The sequence below is a fragment of the Phacochoerus africanus genome, chromosome 10 (genome assembly GCF_016906955.1).
Source record: "Phacochoerus africanus isolate WHEZ1 chromosome 10, ROS_Pafr_v1, whole genome shotgun sequence".
NCBI lineage: Eukaryota > Metazoa > Chordata > Mammalia > Artiodactyla > Suidae > Phacochoerus > Phacochoerus africanus.
The window spans coordinates 82261365-82278846 of NC_062553.1; the positions used below are offsets into that span (position 1 = coordinate 82261365).

The 17482-nt window shown below is 43.5% G+C and overlaps 1 protein-coding gene across 1 annotated transcript in view; it reads left to right on the top strand.

The window, feature by feature from the left end:
- SLC10A7 (solute carrier family 10 member 7) overlaps positions 1-17482 on the top strand; it is a 239128-nt gene that overhangs the window by 176208 nt on the left and 45438 nt on the right. The window contains exon 7 of the mRNA XM_047798354.1: positions 14832-14915. Coding sequence (XP_047654310.1) covers positions 14832-14915 — 84 coding nt within the window. The remainder of the gene's footprint in view (positions 1-14831; positions 14916-17482) is intronic.

A 17482-nucleotide genomic window follows, 5' to 3' on the forward strand; every position in this document is an offset into this window, starting at 1 on the left:
TGAAGCATATGAGAAATTAGATGAAAGATTATAATAGAAATTAATGTTATCTCATGCTGAGAAAAGCATATGTAATCATGAGTGATACCTAAAATATTTTCTGCACTGTGCATTTTTCATACACACATCTCCCAAATATAAATCACTCCACTCATCACCGAAATGGAGTGGGGATGCATTTCTGGGAGTGAAATGTAGCTGTTTGACTAGCGCTATTTGTCAGTGAATTAAAACTATGGGGAAAATTTATTTAATTATAGTGTAATTACCCAAGTTGGAATTCAATTAGAGTAACAGAGTGAGGGACTTCATTTCTTACAAGCTGTGGAGAGGAAGATGTGCCCTGCTAAACAGTTGGATTTTTGCATCTTTCATAAAAGACATCACCTTCCAGTAATAAACTGCAGTCTCACCAGCCCTTCCAAAGTGCTAGCTCCATCCTGACAAGGTAAAAAGAGTCCCATAATCAGACCGCTTCCCTCAGCATTACAAACCTCATTAATTTAGACTCACCAACTCAGAATTGGCAGAGTCAGACTGAGACTGGAGTGGGTGTTGATTTGCATGCACTGGGAGGAAAAGACATGGTGCGGACCTACCTGCTCACGAGATGTGAGGAACCAGGATCGTCCCAAGACCTGGGATCACAGTTTCCCAGGAGCAGCCCTCCATAGGCACAGGGTGCCGCCCCACCTGGGGTGCCCCCTTGCAGTGAGTCAGAGATCTAGTGCAGAGCTGGGAGTATAGTAAGTGTGTATGTAGCAAGTGGCTATGTAGCCTGGGTTTTCTCCATTGCAGAAGAGCTGTGTCTCTTACTCATGTGACTCTTTGAAGTCGATCACAGGAGAGGTCACAGCCACAACCTGGAGGATGAGGCCTACGCAGTACTGTGGAGTAGCTTAGAGTCTGGAATCTCTGGAACACTGTGACTAAAAAGCTTGTGACTAAAAAGCCAACTGAGAGGAAATTCCTGTTGTGGCACAGTGGAAATGAACCCGACTGGTATCCATGAGGACATGGGTTTGATCCCTGATCTCGCTCAGTGGGTTAAGGATCTCATGTTGCTGTGAGCTGTGGTGTAGGCTCAGATCCCCTGTTGCTGTGGCTGTGGTGTAGGCCAGCAGCTGTAGCTCCAATTCAACCCCTAGCCTGGAAACTTCCATATGCTACAGATAAGGACCTAAAAAGAAAAAACAAAAAAACAAAAAAAAAACTAAAGTAGATTACAAGCCAAGCAATGCTAGGGGTTGCTGGCAAACACCAGAAGCTAGAAGAGACAGGAAGGATTCTCCTCTGGAGATTTCAGAGGGAGCCTGGCTTTGCTTGACTTCAGACATATTTTCCAGAATGATACATTTCTGTTATGGGGGGTTTGTGCCCATGCCCATGGTCTATGAAAGTCCCCAGGCCAGAGATCAAACCTGAGCCTCAGCAGTGACCCAAGCCACAGCAGTGACCATGCCAAGTCCTTTAACTGCTAAGCCACCAGGAAACTCCCATAACTGTTGTTTTAAGCCACACAGTTTGGGGTGTTGTGTTACAGAAGTCAGTGTAACAAACAACCCCTGAAAATTGAATTGTCATTTTTTTTCATCATATCTTGAAAATGGAAATTTCTAGACAGTCAGGCACTATAGCTAGAAAAGCCATTTTTACTGATGGAATCTCAGTTCCTTGGATTCTTAACATTCTTTCAGAATGTTCCCTTTATCATCTTGCTCCAGCTGAAACCTGTCCTCTGATTCATGTTTCTGTTGCTGGCACTTTTCAGAGCGCTGAGCCTTGAAATGGGGTAAGGTGTCTTTCTCGCAGCTTGTTACTGATTCCAGGTTGCTTCCCCGGCTTCGCCATAACCTGCCCTGTTACCTTTAAAGGTAATGCCAGTACACCTGTACCACCTGCTACCGCGCCTTAGCGTTATTATCAGTGGAAACCAGGTTGTTTGCTAAGAGTCAACACCTTCCCATTGTCTTCTTTTCAACAGTGCATGGGATTAATTCTTGGTGTTTTCAGTATTCCCATAATTGATCCTCCCAGTACCCTCACCTCTAAATTCTTTTTTTTTTTTTTTGTCTTTTTAGGGCCGCATCCAAGGCATATGGAGGTTCCCAGGCTAGGGGTCTAATCGGAGCTGTAGCCGCCGGCCTACGGCACAGCCACAGCAATGCCAGATCCAAGACGCATCTGCAACCTACACCACAACTCACGGCAACACCAGATCCTTAACTCACTGAGCGAGGCCAGGGATCGAACCCACAACCTCATGGTTCCTAGTCAGATTCATTTCCACTGTGCCAGGATGGGAACTCCCTAAATTCTTGAGCTCTTTTCCAATAAGATTGCCTTCCACCTCATCTCTGCAGTCAGACCCTTGACTTATTACTGCCACTGACAGCATTCTTCTATAATTTTATTTATTTATTTATTTATTTATTTATTTTGCTTTTTAGGGCTGCACCTGCAGCATAGGGAGGTTCCCAGGCTAGGGGTCAAATCGGAGCTGTAGCCACCAGCCTACACCACAGCCACAGCAACACCAGATCCAAGCCGTGTCTGTGACCTACACCACAGCTCACAGCAACGCCGGATCCTTAACCCACTGAGCAAGGCCAAAGATCGAACCTGCATCCTCATGGACGCCAGTCAGATTCGATTCCACTGAGCCATGACGGGAACTCACATAATTCTATTTTCAAATATCTCCTACCAGCAGCTCCTATCTTTGTGACTTATTCCCCAAATGAAAAATTCTTTGGTGTTCCCATTGTGGCTCAGCCAGTTAAGGACCTGATGTTGTCTCTGTGAGGATACAGGTTGGATCCCTGGCCACGCTCTTTGAGTTAAGGCTCTGGCGTTGCCACAAGCTATGGTGTAGGTCACAGATGCAGCTCAGATCTTGCCCTGCATTGCTGTGGCTGTGGTGTAGGCCTGGGAACTTCCATATGCCTCAGGTTCAACCTTAAAAGAAAAAAAAAAAAATTCTTCAGACTTGCCAGAATGACCAATTTATTTACCTTATCACCTTAACAATACTTCTGACTAAGCTTCTTGCCCTCAGATTGCATCTGACCTAGCCTAGATCTCATGGTCCATCATTATATTAGTTTATCACATACTCCATCAACAACCTTGCTCATCGCTTACTGCTTCCTTTTTTTGCCTGGCACAATGCCATAGAGCCTGTTTAAATCTGATTCTCCAGCTTTCTTTAGTGTAATTGAACATGCTGGAGCACCCACTGGCATGCTGACGGGTCTAATTCGAAATTCATGACACCTAACTGTACATGAGCCTGGCCACCCTCCTCCCTTCCCCTAATTAATTTACATCCCCGATCCCTAGAGAATTATTTCACACCTTCTCCTTGCTTCTCAAATCGCCAATACCTCTTCTCTTTTTTCTCTCAACTGATGCAGAAAGGAAATTAGCTGATGAGGAAGTTAGAAGCAATCAGAGAAATTTTACAAGATCCCACCTACTTGCATCTGTATTCTTTGCCTTCCTGCCCATTTCTGTAGATGAGCTACCTTTGCACCCATCTAAGGCCAATCCCTCCAGTTGTGCCATCCCTCATTGCCCACTTAATAGTAGGAGTGCACGGATTTTTTCTTTCTCTTATATTATCAAATTTTCTATCTCTGCTGGATCATTCCTATCTGCAGATGAGCATTTTGGAATTATTACACATCTCAAACATTACATTTCACCTCATCCTACATGCACTCTGTTTCTGTGCTCTCTCAATTCCTTCAAAAAGTTATTTAAACTTATTCATCACTCATTCAGTAATTTGTATTCCATTCTTCTAATTTGCCAGGCACTTTCCTAGGTGCCAAGGATACAGCAATGAGCAAAACAGATACATCTTTGCTCTAACGGAAGTTATATACTAGTGGAAAGTAGCACCCAACAAAGAAGTCAAAATATATTGTGTAAGATGGGTGCTAAGGAAAAAACAAAGTAAGGAAGGGGAGTAGGTTGGGGGCTTGTTATTTTAAATATGGTGGTCAAGGTGAGATTCACTGAGAATGTGAATTTCGAGCAAAGCCCTGGAGGAAATAACAGAGTGAGCTTTCTGGTGGTGGAGTGTTCCAGGTGGAAGGAACAGCAAGTGTGAAGGTCATGAGAGTGTGCCCAGTGTCTTTAAGGAACCACAAGGAGCCAATGTGGTTGGAATAGAGTGAACAAGAGGGAAAGTAGGTGGAGATGAGACAGCAGGGGACCAAATGATATAGAACCTTTAAGTCCTTTGTAGGGAATTTGAATTGTAATTCAAGAGAGACAGGACACTCTGAAACAGAGTTTTGATCAAGGGAATGGCATGTTCTGACATACCCTTTAAAAGGATGATTCTGGAGTTCCTGCTATAGCACAGTAGCTTAAGGACATGGTGTTGCCATAGCTGCAGCTCAGATTTGATCCCTGGCCTGAGGAACTTCCATATGCCACAGGTACAGCCAAAAAAGAAAGGGGGGGGGGCGATGATTCTGAATGCTGGGTTGAGGGTAGATTGTTAAGGGAATCGCAGTGGAGACAGGAAGACCAGTTAGGAAGCTGGTGCAGGAGATGCTGTTAGCTTGGGCCAGGGTGATTGAATAAATGTGGTGGGAAGTAGTTCTTGAAAGAACTAAGAGACTGAATGAAAATTATGAGGGAAAGATAAGAATCTAGGATGACTGCTTGCCTGTACACTGGAAGTATGGAGTTGCTATTTATTAAGGTAGGGAAGGCTGTAGGCTTAAGCTAGTTGAAGGAACTCACAACAAATTCAGTCTGGACAGATCTGAATGAAGGTTCCTTTCAGACACCTAAGTAGAGAAGTTATTTAGGTAAGCGGTTGACTATTTGTATGGAATTCAGAAGAAGGGTCTGGACTAGAGATACACATTTGGAAGAGGTTAGTATAAAGATGGATTTGTAACTTAAATTTAAATGAGTTGAGATCACCAAAGGAGAACAGAGAAAGCAAGGTATCAGTGGACTGAGTTTGGGGCATTCTGATATTAAGACATCCATGAAGAAGACCAAGAATATCCATTTTGCTTAGGAAGAACACCAAGAGATTGTTGGTGTCCTGAAAGGCTAGCAGAGAATGTGTTTCACAAAAGGGAGCGTGGTCCACGACTTCAAATGCTGGTAGTAATTCAGGTAAAGTGAAGTCCAACAATTGGCCATTGATTTTAACCAGATGGAGCCCACTGGGGACCTTAACAGGAATTATTTCAGCAGAGTTGGGCAGGTGAAAGCCCGATTGAAGCTGGTTCAAGAATGAATGAAGAAAGAAGAGTTAGACACAGTTCATTTTGCTGCAAAGTGTGCAGAAGAAATGGGGCAGCAACAGAGTTAATGAAGGTTCAAAAGAGGATTCTTTTTTCAAGTTGGGAAAATTATAAGCATATTTTTATTGATGGATCAATCCAGCCAGAGAAGGAAAATTGATACAGGAAAAAGAGGAGCACATCCTTGTTCTTGAGTAGGAGAAAGGGGATCAGTTCTGGTGCCTAAAAGGAGTGTGGCCTCCTGAGCACAGATAGTTTACCCACAGTAATGGGAGGGAAGCCTTGGGATAAGGACAGAGATGCAAGTCATTTGGTTGATGTAATTATAGGGACTCAAGTTCTCAGTGAAGTGGCAGGTAAGGTGAAGGGTAGCAAGAAAAGGCAAGGAAGTGTTGGAGGTTTGATGAGAAAGAGGAGACATGAAACAGTCGTGTGGGAGAGTGAAGGGAATGGGCAAGTACAGCAGGACGGTCCAGCAGCACCAAGGGCCATCTTCAGAGACTTTACACTGGGCACTGGCTCAGCCTGGGTGCCCCCCAAGCCTCCTAGATGTCCACATGGCTCCCTCCCTCCCTTTCATCAGGTCTCTGGGCAAATGTCATCTTAGGAGAGGCCTTTCCTAACTACTTCTTATTACAGTGGGAATTACGATGAGATGAAGTGAGTTCATTTGTGAGGAAGCATGTTGTAAACTGTAAAGAAACCATCCAAAGCTAGTTATTTAAATTTGACACTTTATAAAGGAAAATTTAAAATAACCTCAGGTAGATGTCAAGGTGATGTAAAAAGCACTTAGCTCTTTTGTAAACACGTTCATTTGTGCCATATTTTAGATTCCACATGTAACAGATTCACGGACATGGAGAACAGACTTGTGGTTGCCAGGGGGAAGGGGGGAGGGAGTGGGATGGACGGGAGTTTGGAGTTGGTGGATGCAGACTCTCACATTTAGAATGGATAAGCAGTGCGGTCCTATGGAACAGCACAGGGAACTATATCCAGTCTCTTGGGATAGATCATCATGGAAGATAATATGAGAAAAAGAATGTTTATATATGTGTGACTGGGTCACTATGCTGTACGGCAGAATTGGACTCAACACTGTAAATCAACTATACCCTAATAAAAAATAAATGTAATTGTTTTTTTTAAAAAGCACTTATCTGATGAAATGCAGCATCAGTCCAGCTAGTCCAGGCCTTCGTGATGGGCTGAGTCTTAACGCTTAAAACTTTAAGATGCTGTAATCATATATAATCTATAATCTTACAATCTTGTGTGTGAGTGAATGCAACATTTACCATGGCTGACAGCAAGCACAGTGAAACTTCCTGAAATACTGCTATTCGATCCTAAAACTTACAGTGTTTTTACATATATCACCTCAATTTTTCTTGAAAATGAACACAGCCTATTAGTGTCACGGGTAGTGCTCTGACTACTTTTTGTAGTATGTTCCCAGTGATGGTTGCATAACTGATGGTCACACGTGTGCGATGTATAAAATGATGATAAAACCTGAAGCACTGGCAGAGAAACTGTCCCCTTGATTGCCCCCGCTGTTCCACACCCAGCCAGGCCCTCCACCCTGTGCCCATGCCCTGGACAAGCGGAGACCCACCTCCCCGTCTCCAGCCTGAGGGCAGCTGATCTTCTGACCGAGTATGTAAATCACACAGAGATGCTTCACAGGCAGGGAGACTTCTGTGAAGCAAAATAGTCTGTGGAGTCTTTAGTAAATGCTCGCCCAGAGCTCCCCCAGACCTTGCTGAAATAATGGGGTAGAGGGCGCAGCTGGTAAGCCATTTGCAGATGCTCTAGGGGAGACATTGATCAACTCCCCCTCCCCCGTCAAGGACCACTGACTCAGAGAGGCCAACACCACTGCTGGTCCGGGACCTGGCAGACTTAGTTGAAGGGAAGGGGCTCAGGACGAGCACAGGCCCAGCACTGTCCCAGCCAGGCGTCCCCTGCCTCTTGGTGCCCCCCCAGCGCCAGTGACTGCTCCCCAAGTTGTGATCCAGCTAGAATGGGAAGGCCACTGTTTCCTTCCACCACACCTGCCTGCTGGTCCCTCTTCTGGAGGAGCTTTAACGCTTTGCTCAAGGGACAACAGCAAGCTCTGTGGTTCCTGAGCCAAACTCAGGTTGACAGGACCAAGTCCCATGGTCAGGGAATAGGGGGCAAAGTTGGTTTCGAGGTGCCTCTGGGTATATCTGGCTCTAGCTCGCCAAGTCCTGGAAACCGTCTCCCCACAGCTCTCCTCTGTGGGCGACCATAAGCCGATTTACAGTTCATCGGGCACATGTCACTACAATTTCTGTGTGGTTTGAGTACCCAGAGCCTATGGTTGTACACAGTTTCCATCAGTTATTGGAAGGTCATCTTTTCATCTTATGTTTTCAAGTCGCATGTGACAAAAAAGAAATGTTCTACATGTTTTTTTCATCTTAAAAAAAATCACTTAAAGCCCATTTTGTTCTTTATTGCTCAGAGAGGGAAAAACACCATGTCTCTAGATATAAAAAGGATCATTTCCTCCACTAGATACTTACTTTCCATACTGTAACCCCATTTTTAGTTTGCTACATGCAGCTGAATCAGTATGGCTTTTTAACAACCGTATGCTTAATTTTGATAAAAATGATAGTAATTTGTACCTTGAGCCTGACAGCTTACCTGCATTTAAGTTACTGACCTTGTGTAAGTAATCAGTTTAGCAAGCCTGTATCCCTGTAAATTAGGGACAGCAGGTGTGAAAAAAAGGCTGCACTGTAGTTTCTGGGGAAAGACAGAAATCTGGAGTCTGGAGGACACTCCCTTCTTCTCTCGGGATGTCTGTCTTTGTGACGGTAGGGAACAGGCGTTTATGAGTGGGTTTGTGTGTGCATGCCGGAAAGTTAGATCCAGTACGAAGCGGGTCCCCTCCTTCTTTCCCTGGCCTGGGGCTGGGCTCTGGGGGCGATGGGGGGAGGCTGGACTGACCCGGAAGCTGACACATCCTGCTCTTCATAGGTATGAAGTGGCGTCTTCCTGCTCGCAAAAGAGATTCAACATTCATTACTCTATAGTATAAACTGTAAATATCTATTCTTATTTTTCTCTGAACGTGGCGCTAATGAAAGAAAAGACCGATCATCAAGGGTGAATTATTTAATACAATAATGTTTTAATAGCTGCGAAGAGACACAAATAATCGCAATGCCTGTGGCTAATGGATTTCCCTGGTAGGAGATAAAAGGCTGATTACACAGCAGAGCAAGTGAGGACCTGGTGCATTAATGACAATTTACAGGTCAGCTCACTTACACGAGTGATTTAGAACGCACCATCTGTTTTCTAACTCCAGGTTGATAACTATGATTCTACAGACAGTTTCAGTGTCTCTTCATCAAGAATTTACTTATTTATCTTTCTGAGTCTGGTTAGTTTGGCCCCATAAAATTTCACTGACCGGACCTCTGAATTCTTTCCGAAAGAAAGTTTCTAGGTTGAATGCATTGACAGCAGCCATTCTTGCTCGGATTCAGCCTTTCTCTGCCAGGTTAGAAAATGAAAATCCTCATTCCCTAAAGTAGTCCTTGTGTGTACTGGATTAACTTCTTTCTGATGCACCGACTCTGGTACTAATTATATACCATCCTTGAGAGAGTTAAGAAGAGTCACTCACATAATTTTCTATGTCGTGGTTCAATTCCAGAAACTCAGTTGAGAAAGGCTCCACCATCATCCACTGCTTATCAAGTTCCCTCCCACCACCTTTTTTCTTTTTTCCCCCTTCTTGCCTCTACCTGCCCTCTAGCTCCCCAAATCCATACAGCACCCCCCAATACACACACTCTGTCTCATCTTTCCCTCACATGTACAAGAAAAGAGGAGCCCAACTCTGGCCTCCAACCCTGCCCCCTCCCCCATTTCATTGCTCTGTACCTTCTGTCATTAATGTGCAGTAGAATGTAACAACTAAGTGCGAGGGCTTGTGGAGGAAACCCTCTGGGTTGAGATTCTGGATCTGTCACTTTCTAGGCACAGTGACCATGTCCAAGTTGTTGAGCTGTTCTGGGTCCCTGTTTCCTCATATGAAAATGGGGGCACTAATGAAACCTGCCTCAAGGGGTCGCTGTATTAAATTATTCAGAACATTAATCATGTAGCGCAGTGCACAGGAAATGTTACCATCCTTGTAACTACAAGAGCCAATTGGGTGGGAGGCCAGGCTGCTGGTCCTTTCCTGGGGCTGTAAAATAAGTAGGGTGTTGTAACTTACCTGAAGTTGGAAAGATGGAAAGAAAACAAGGAGTTCCCGTTGTGGCGCAGTGGTTAATGAATCCAACTAGGAACCATGAGTTTGCAGGTTCCATCCCTGGCCTTGCTCAGTGGGTTAAGGATCCGGCGTTGCCGTGAGCTGTGGTGTAGGACACAGACACGGCTCGGATCTGGCATTGCTGTGGCTCCGGCGAAGGCTGGCAGCTACAGCTCCATTTCAACCCCTAGCCTGGGAACCTCCATGTGCCGCGGGAGCGGCCCAAGAAATGGCAAAAAGACAAAACAAAACAAAACAATGTCAAGCCCTCTTCCTACCTTAGGGTTTGGACATCCATGAGGTGAACACACATTCTGAGCTCCTACTGTGTACTAGCTTAGCGGTTCTCAAAGTGAGCCCCAGCTTAGCAGCAGCAGCTCACCTGGGGCCTTGTTAGAAAGGCAAATTCTCGCCATCCTCCCCTCATCCTTCCTTCCAGGGATCCTGAGTCAGAAACAAACTCTGAAGGGGCCAAGGAATAGGTGTTTTAACAAGTCCTCCAAATGTTTCTGGCGTGTTGACGTGTTTACATCACTGCCTGAGATGGAAAACGTAGTCACTTTGCTTGGCACCTGGATCTAAACATGAAAAAGACCATGTCCCTGACCTTCAGGAACATACAGTCTCCTGGGAGAGACAGTGTGTGAACAAGAACAGCCAAGGCTTCTAAGCAGGCCTGCGGAAACACAGCCACAAGAGAGGGGGCGGCCGAGTTTGCATTTTGAGAGGAGAATTTGGAAACGATTCCTAAAGAAGTGATGCCTGAACTAGTTCTTAGAAAAAGACTAGAACTTTTCCAGTTATAAGCTGGGGCAACGGGTGAGACCTTCCATAGAAAGGAGTGTGCACTTGTTGAGGGTGGACCCGCATGCAGACCACATCTTTAAAGAAGCAGCTCCTGGCGAGGAGCCGCTGGGTACTTTGGCCATTGCTGAATCCCCAGGGCCTAGAATGTGCCCTGGGTGCCAATAACTATTTGAATGGTGGAACACAAAGCTCTTAAATTCCCACATATTTAATTTTCACTGAAATATTTCTTCTCAGCATGATATTAAACAAATCAACCTAATTGTGAGCTCTCTGCTTTAAAGCATTATACTCCCAAAAGAAATGAGCCAATGCCTGGATTGTTTCTTTCCCATGCGGTATCTTATCAATTTCTTTTTTTTTCTTTTCTCTCTTCTTTTTTTTTTTTTTTTTTTATTGTTGTTGTTGTTGCTATTTCTTGGGCCGCTTCCGCGGCATATGGAGGTTCCCAGGCTAGGGGTCGAATCGGAGCTGTAGCCACCGGCCTATGCCAGAGACACAGCAATGCAGGATCCGAGCCGCGTCTGCAACCTACACCACAGCTCACGGCAACGCCGGATCGTTAACCCACTGAGCAAGGGCAGGGACCGAACCCGCAACCTCATGGTTCCTAGTCGGATTCGTTAACCACTGCGCCACGACGGGAACTCCTCCCATGCGGTATCTTAAAGCACCGGTTGGCAGTGTGAGCCATTGGACTTAAAAGCTGCCGGGTGACTCAGTGAAGCCCAGAGCACTTGCTTGACACAGGCTCATCCTGAACCTGTAACTTTATGCAAACACGCAGATTATTGATGCTTCTTGTAAACACACTGGTCTCTGAAATAGAAACTACGTGAGGTTCCTTATTAAAATATGAAGAACCGAATAGGCCAGGCAGAGTATTTCCTTCTGCTTTAGTTAAAATCACCTCTGCATGCAAAATGATTGGGTCTTGTCATGTTCCAGTCTTGCTCTCCAAGGCAGATGCTCATGCTTCTTTCTTCTGTATGCCAAGGCCATACTTCAGAGGGTCAGGAACTTCCCTAAGGGGACCTCTGCTTCTTCACACTGACCACAGCCACAGGCCTGGTGGCCTATTCAAAAGAAAGGACTAATGCCAAATTAGACCCCTGTACTGAGGTTTCCTGCCTTTCAGAGTCACTTCTAAGGGAGCCACCCGGTGGGACTTCTTGCCAGCACACCCGTAGTACTTAGTCTGGCTTCCTGTAATTACAGTTAATTACATCCCTGGCTACCTTGCTCTGGCCTCTGATCTGACAAAGCCTCAGAGAGGGGCTTCTCTAACCTGTATTCCCAGTCAGGTGGATCAGAGATCACGGGTGTTTTCGAGGGCCAAGGGACCTTGCAGACCATGGACAATGTCCCTCCCTCCTTCTCGCCCCACAGCCCTTTCCACTGTCTTCTAGGAACAAGAGACTTCCAAACCCTGAACATGTGAGTGGCCTGTTATATGATGGATCTAGAAAGTAACACACATGATAGTCTTAAACACCAAAGTTGAAGTGGGTTTTCCTCCACTTCTCTTTTAGATTGAATTGAGACTAAAAGAACCCCCAGAATGGACTTAATACATAAAATCACGTTTTACCTTTTCTCTCCATTTGCTTTGAGTTTATTGCTCTGCAGTACTACTTCATGGTTAAACTAACAAGCCGCCCCACTGTGGATCCGACCTATCACAGCAAATTTGGCTTAAGAGTTGCCTGCCTGTGTTTGAGAAGCACAGCCAGTTTCACATCATAACGCAGGTATTAGACGTGTTCATCACAACCTGTTTCTCTCTGGACCTCAGTTTTCAATCTTTAAAAGGGGCAAATGGGACTACAAGTCTCTCGTAGGGCTAGTATCTCATCAATTTTAGGTCCTCCCCTGTGGGGCATCATCAAGGAGTTGCTGAGGCTCAGGAGAACCAAGGGAGTGAACCCGCCCCGCCACGCGGGCGCCGCTGTTTACACATGCGCTCATGCGTGCGAGTTTGTCCTTGCTTAGCTTAGTTCTTGTGGTGTATTGGTGTCCTTTGTTTCAGGGACAGAATTAGTGATAAACAAGCAGTGGGGGAAAAAACCAACTGATTTTGTAATGCTACACAATAAGAGATTTTTAGATATACTTAAGTGTTGTGGGTTTTTTTTCACTTTTGAAAAAAACAGAGCTATGATTTGGGGTAAGACTTTGTCCCTTTAATCGGAGTTCCCGTTGTGGCTCAGTGGTTAACGAATCTGACTAGAAACCATAAGGTTGCGGGTTCCATCCCTGGCCCCAATCAGTACGTTAAGGATCCGGTGTTGCCGTGAGCTGTGGTGTAGGTCGCAGACGCGGCTTGGATCTGGCGTTGCTGTGGCTCTGGTTTAGGCCGGCAGCAGAAGCTCCGATTAGACTTCTGGCCGGGGAACCTCCATGTGCCGGGAGGGTGCGGCCCTAAGAAAGACAAAAAATTAAAAACACCCCATCTTTACAGATTATTTCATTTGTTCATTCTGCAGAGGTTTTTGCATCTTCAGACGTATTCTCTGGGCCAGTTCCTGGACTAAGTGCTGGGCTAATAGAGCGAATATAGCTTCGTGTGGTTATTCATGAAAACATGTAAAAAAATGCATTAAATAACTTAATAAGGTTGGGATCAAAAGAGGACCAGAGATAGGTGAGATCACCCATAAGATTCCAGGCAAGAATTGAGACTTTTTACTTGAAGGTTATCACCCTGAGCCCTGCTGCCCACCTCCAAACATTATGAGCCTTGCAGATACAGCCTTGAGCTGAATGCTTTTGAACTTGAAAACTTTGTTCTTTAAAGTTTATTTTTCTGTTTATCCAGTGGTTCCATTTCTTTGTTAAATACATTTTTCCTCATTTCAGTCCTTGCCCTAGAACCTCCATAGGGTTAAGATACTTGTTAAATACCTTGACTTCAAGGACAGAGTTGCTGTGAAATAGGACATAGTCATTAGCTTTTAGTACTTTGGCTTTGCCTAAAAAGAAACATCTACCAGCCGTGCGACATTTAACACACCACAGAGCCTCTGCGTTCTGTAGCAGGTTCACATTTCTGCTTGTCTTGACTCATTTCTTTAGTTTATATTGGTTCTGGAAGAACAGGCTGGAGGCTACACTCTTTGTGAGTTAAACTGATGGCCAGTGGCCAGTGTTGAAGGCAGTGTTAAGTGAACGCAGGATCCTGCTGGACAGGACATACACTCTTGGCTTTTTGAGTGCATAGAGACTGGGGCCAAGACTGGGGGACAGAGTTTTATAAAATACACCAGGGTGTCGAAAAGTTTTTGGTAAACTAGTTCATGCAGATATCAGAAATCAGTGAAAACACTGGTCCCACATCATTTTCTTCTGGGCTATCTACTTCATTTATCTACATATTTGATGTTTTCTTTAATGTTCTATGCCCTCCAACATTACTGCCTCAACAACTTTCACAAAAAATAACTTTCCAAAAGATCATTTCCAAGCTTAACTTCAGCTTAGGTAAATATAAAAATTGAGGTTTGGTCTGCAGGGGAAAGGTGAAAGCCAGGTCCAAAGGCCAGAGAGATCACCATTGATGGTTTGGGAGAATTCCCACTTGCAGAAGAGACTCATAAAAGAGATAAACATCTATGGAACAGACTAGTGTTTGTCCACAAGGGAGGTTTTGAAAAAAACATTAGAAATTAATAGAAAGGTAGCGAATCTTGGCAGTTGAGGTTACTGTGAGTGTGTGCTTGTGTTGACAGATAAACACTACCTTGTGCTGCTGACAGTAGCATCTTTATGAAGCTGAGACTGCAGTCATTAGCAAAGACAGAACCAAAAATGAGCAGCAAAAATAGGAATTATGAACAGTGTTAAGACATATCAATTTAGGAGCGGTATATTGAAATTTTAAGTCAAAAAATGAAGTTCTACATCAGGATTTATTTCCTAGATTCTGTGCACAAATAAATTTTAAAGGATATGAGATTCATTGCCTTCGTTTTGGAGGAGTGGGAAACTTAGAAACTATTTCACGTACATAAATAAAAATATTATCTTGATGATGAAATAATGAGACATGCTGGTTTGTTCTAGGCACCTGCAGACAGGTGAAATAGAAATCACTTAAACTATAATTACAGATGAAATATCATGCCATATGAGTATGAACAGTATGAACACAGAATGACTCTACAATTCAGAAATGTATTTCATAAGAAGCAATTTAAGTTAATTGCAAAACAATAGATATTTTTTCTTCGATCTTAGTCTCCCAATAAAAATTATATGTTAAACTCCTCAGTCTATTTTGTGTTACCTTTAGAAAATTAGAAGTTACTTCACTTGATCTTTGGATATAGCCACCAAGTTTTTGGTGCATGTGAGAGAATTCATTTATTGCACTGTTTAGTTAACAGCTTTATCAATAACTTATGCCCTGTAATTCTAATTCCTTTTATATTCTTATTTTGCAGCTTGGCTCATCCTCTTCTGTGCCTTTTACATCTATTTTTTCTCAGCTTTTTATGACTGTTGTGGTTCCTCTCATTATTGGACAGGTAAGGTCTCCAATTGTATCTGCTCTTTTTTTTTTTTAATAGGGCAAAGTGTGAATTCTTATGTAATATCAGGACATTTGAGAGAAAAGCTAGGCAGAGGAAGAGATGGTTAAATGAAAATCTAAGACTGTGAAATACAAGGTTTCCTCAATCACAACACTCTCATCTTTTATTGTTTAAGTTAATATCTGTTTTGCATGTAGCTATGAAGAAGGACACCTGCACAGAATCTTGATTTTTTAAAATTTATCATCCCTTCTTTGTAGCTGTGGAGCTTGCTTGAAAATATCTGGCAAATCATTAGCTGATGTCATCTGTAGCTTCCAGTAAGAACTCAGCATTTGTGACCATTTGGGGAACAAGCATCTGTATTTGACTGGCTTCTTCTTAGACTCCTCCACCAACAGGGATCATATTTGTGATCCTGTAATTGATAAAAATTAACAGTTCATTCAATTAGCTCATGAAATTAGATCTTAGAAAATTTAGTTTTCTTTATCATTCTGACTGAATTAATAGAAGAAATTCTTAACTTCTTAGAATAGGTCGATAATGAGCATGTAATTCAATTATAAGCACACAGATTTAAAAACAAGATTGTTGAGTTTTAAAATCACAGGTAGCCACAGTAACAAAGCACAGAATTTAATGTACGGCTAAAATGAGTGAATCTTAGTAAAATCACATATTATGATGGCGAAGAGCACAGATGTTGGATTAAGAGCAACTAGACTCTAGTTCTTAGTTCTGCCTTTTATTTGCTCTGTGACCTTGGGCAAGTCGTTTAATCTCCCTAGCTCCTGCTTCATAATTTATCAATTGTATACTAGGACCTATCTTAAAGGGTTGTTGTGAGGGTCAGATGAAATATGGTGCATATAAAGTTGTTGTCCTCACAGAGCCTGGCATAGGTAAGTGCTCTATAGTTTCTTTTATCATCATTTTCAAATTCCCTGTCAATACAGGAAGCAACTCTTTGAGGTGTTAACTATAAAAAAAAAATGTATGTATAGGCATGTAAAATTTACTTGCTATCTTAGCTTCTCTGGGAAATCAACTCTGAGACAGAGGGTTCCATGCAGGAAGCTGCAGGGGGGAGAACCTTTGGGATCAACACCTGGGAGAGTGAGAGGAGTAGGCTGGAGGTGAGGGAGGGGTTGAGTCGTGGTGCAGTCCCAGCAAGGCCTTGAGCTGTCCTATCTAAGACACAAGTGCCAGGAGATGCATGACCTTGGCCGAGTGGGCTCACTTAGCAACAGCTCCCAGAGCGAAACTCAGCTGAGATCTTTCAGTCGGTCAACACACCCTGCCGGTGTGGGAATAAGCATGAAAAGATGGATCTGGGCACACCACAGCATCCATTGCACATGCACTATTTTCATTTTTTCATTATTATTTTAATTTTATTCTTAGAAAAGGGACTAAATGTGAGGTGAGGGGGTTAAAAGTACTCAAAGAATGTCATTTAAATACAGAATGGTTCTTAAAAACTTATCCCACAGTGCTGCTCACATAACAGGTATTCCTATTAAATCTCATGGTGCCTTCCTCTCTAACCTCGACCACATTTCTGAAACTCTCATTTTCCCTGGCTTTTTCTCAATTCCTGCTTAACTTTTCTGTTTAGAACATCTTTCTGCCCACCCTCCCACCCCAACTCATTGTTCACTGGACTCTTTATTCATAGCTTCTTTGAAGCACCTATCCGAAGGATGCTTCCCTTTTATTCTTCCTGTAGCCTCTCATTTGAGTCCTTTCTTGGCCTTTGTCACAATATATGCTTATCTTTTGTTTGCTTCCTAACTGTTTGTCTCCCCCACTGGACGGCAAACTTCATGAGCACAGGAATCACATTCATTTCGTTCATAATAAAAAAAAATTAACAGGATTTATTAGCATTCACAATGCTTACAAAGTAAAAGGACTCTAAAAGCTATTGAGGTCAGATTTAAGGGCACTAATTAAAAACTTAAAATAGGGAGTTCCTGTCGTGGCTTAGTGGAAACGAATCTGACTAGTAGCCATGAGGATGCAGGTTCGATCCCTGGCCGCGCTTAGTGGGTTAAGGATCCAGCACTGCCCTGAGCTGTAGTGTAGGTTGCAGATGTGGCTTGGATCCTGAGTTGCTGTGGTTGTGGTGTTAGGCTGGCGGCTACCATTCTGATTTGACCTCTAGCCTGGGATCTTCCATATGCTACAGGTGCAGCCCTAAAAAGAAAAAAAAAGAAAAAAAAACTTACAGTAAATCTCTTTCCAAATATTCAGTTTGGACCACTTCTCCCCACTGTCCCTGATTCATTGTATTTATCAGGAGAGACCGTCATTTGCCTGTGAGCTTCCTGGAAGTAGAGAGTCTATCGTATCTGTTTAATGGCATACTCAGGGGTTGGGTATGAGCTTTATAAAAATGTGGGCTAAAGAAAACAGAATTATCCTCTAGAAGCCCTGACTGCCATTTTCCCTATAGAGAGAAACCTTCTCCTTTTGTTTACAATTCATGACCCCAAATTTGAATGTCATTTGACGATCCCCAGACATCCTCCTCTGCTTCCTTACGGGATTATCAC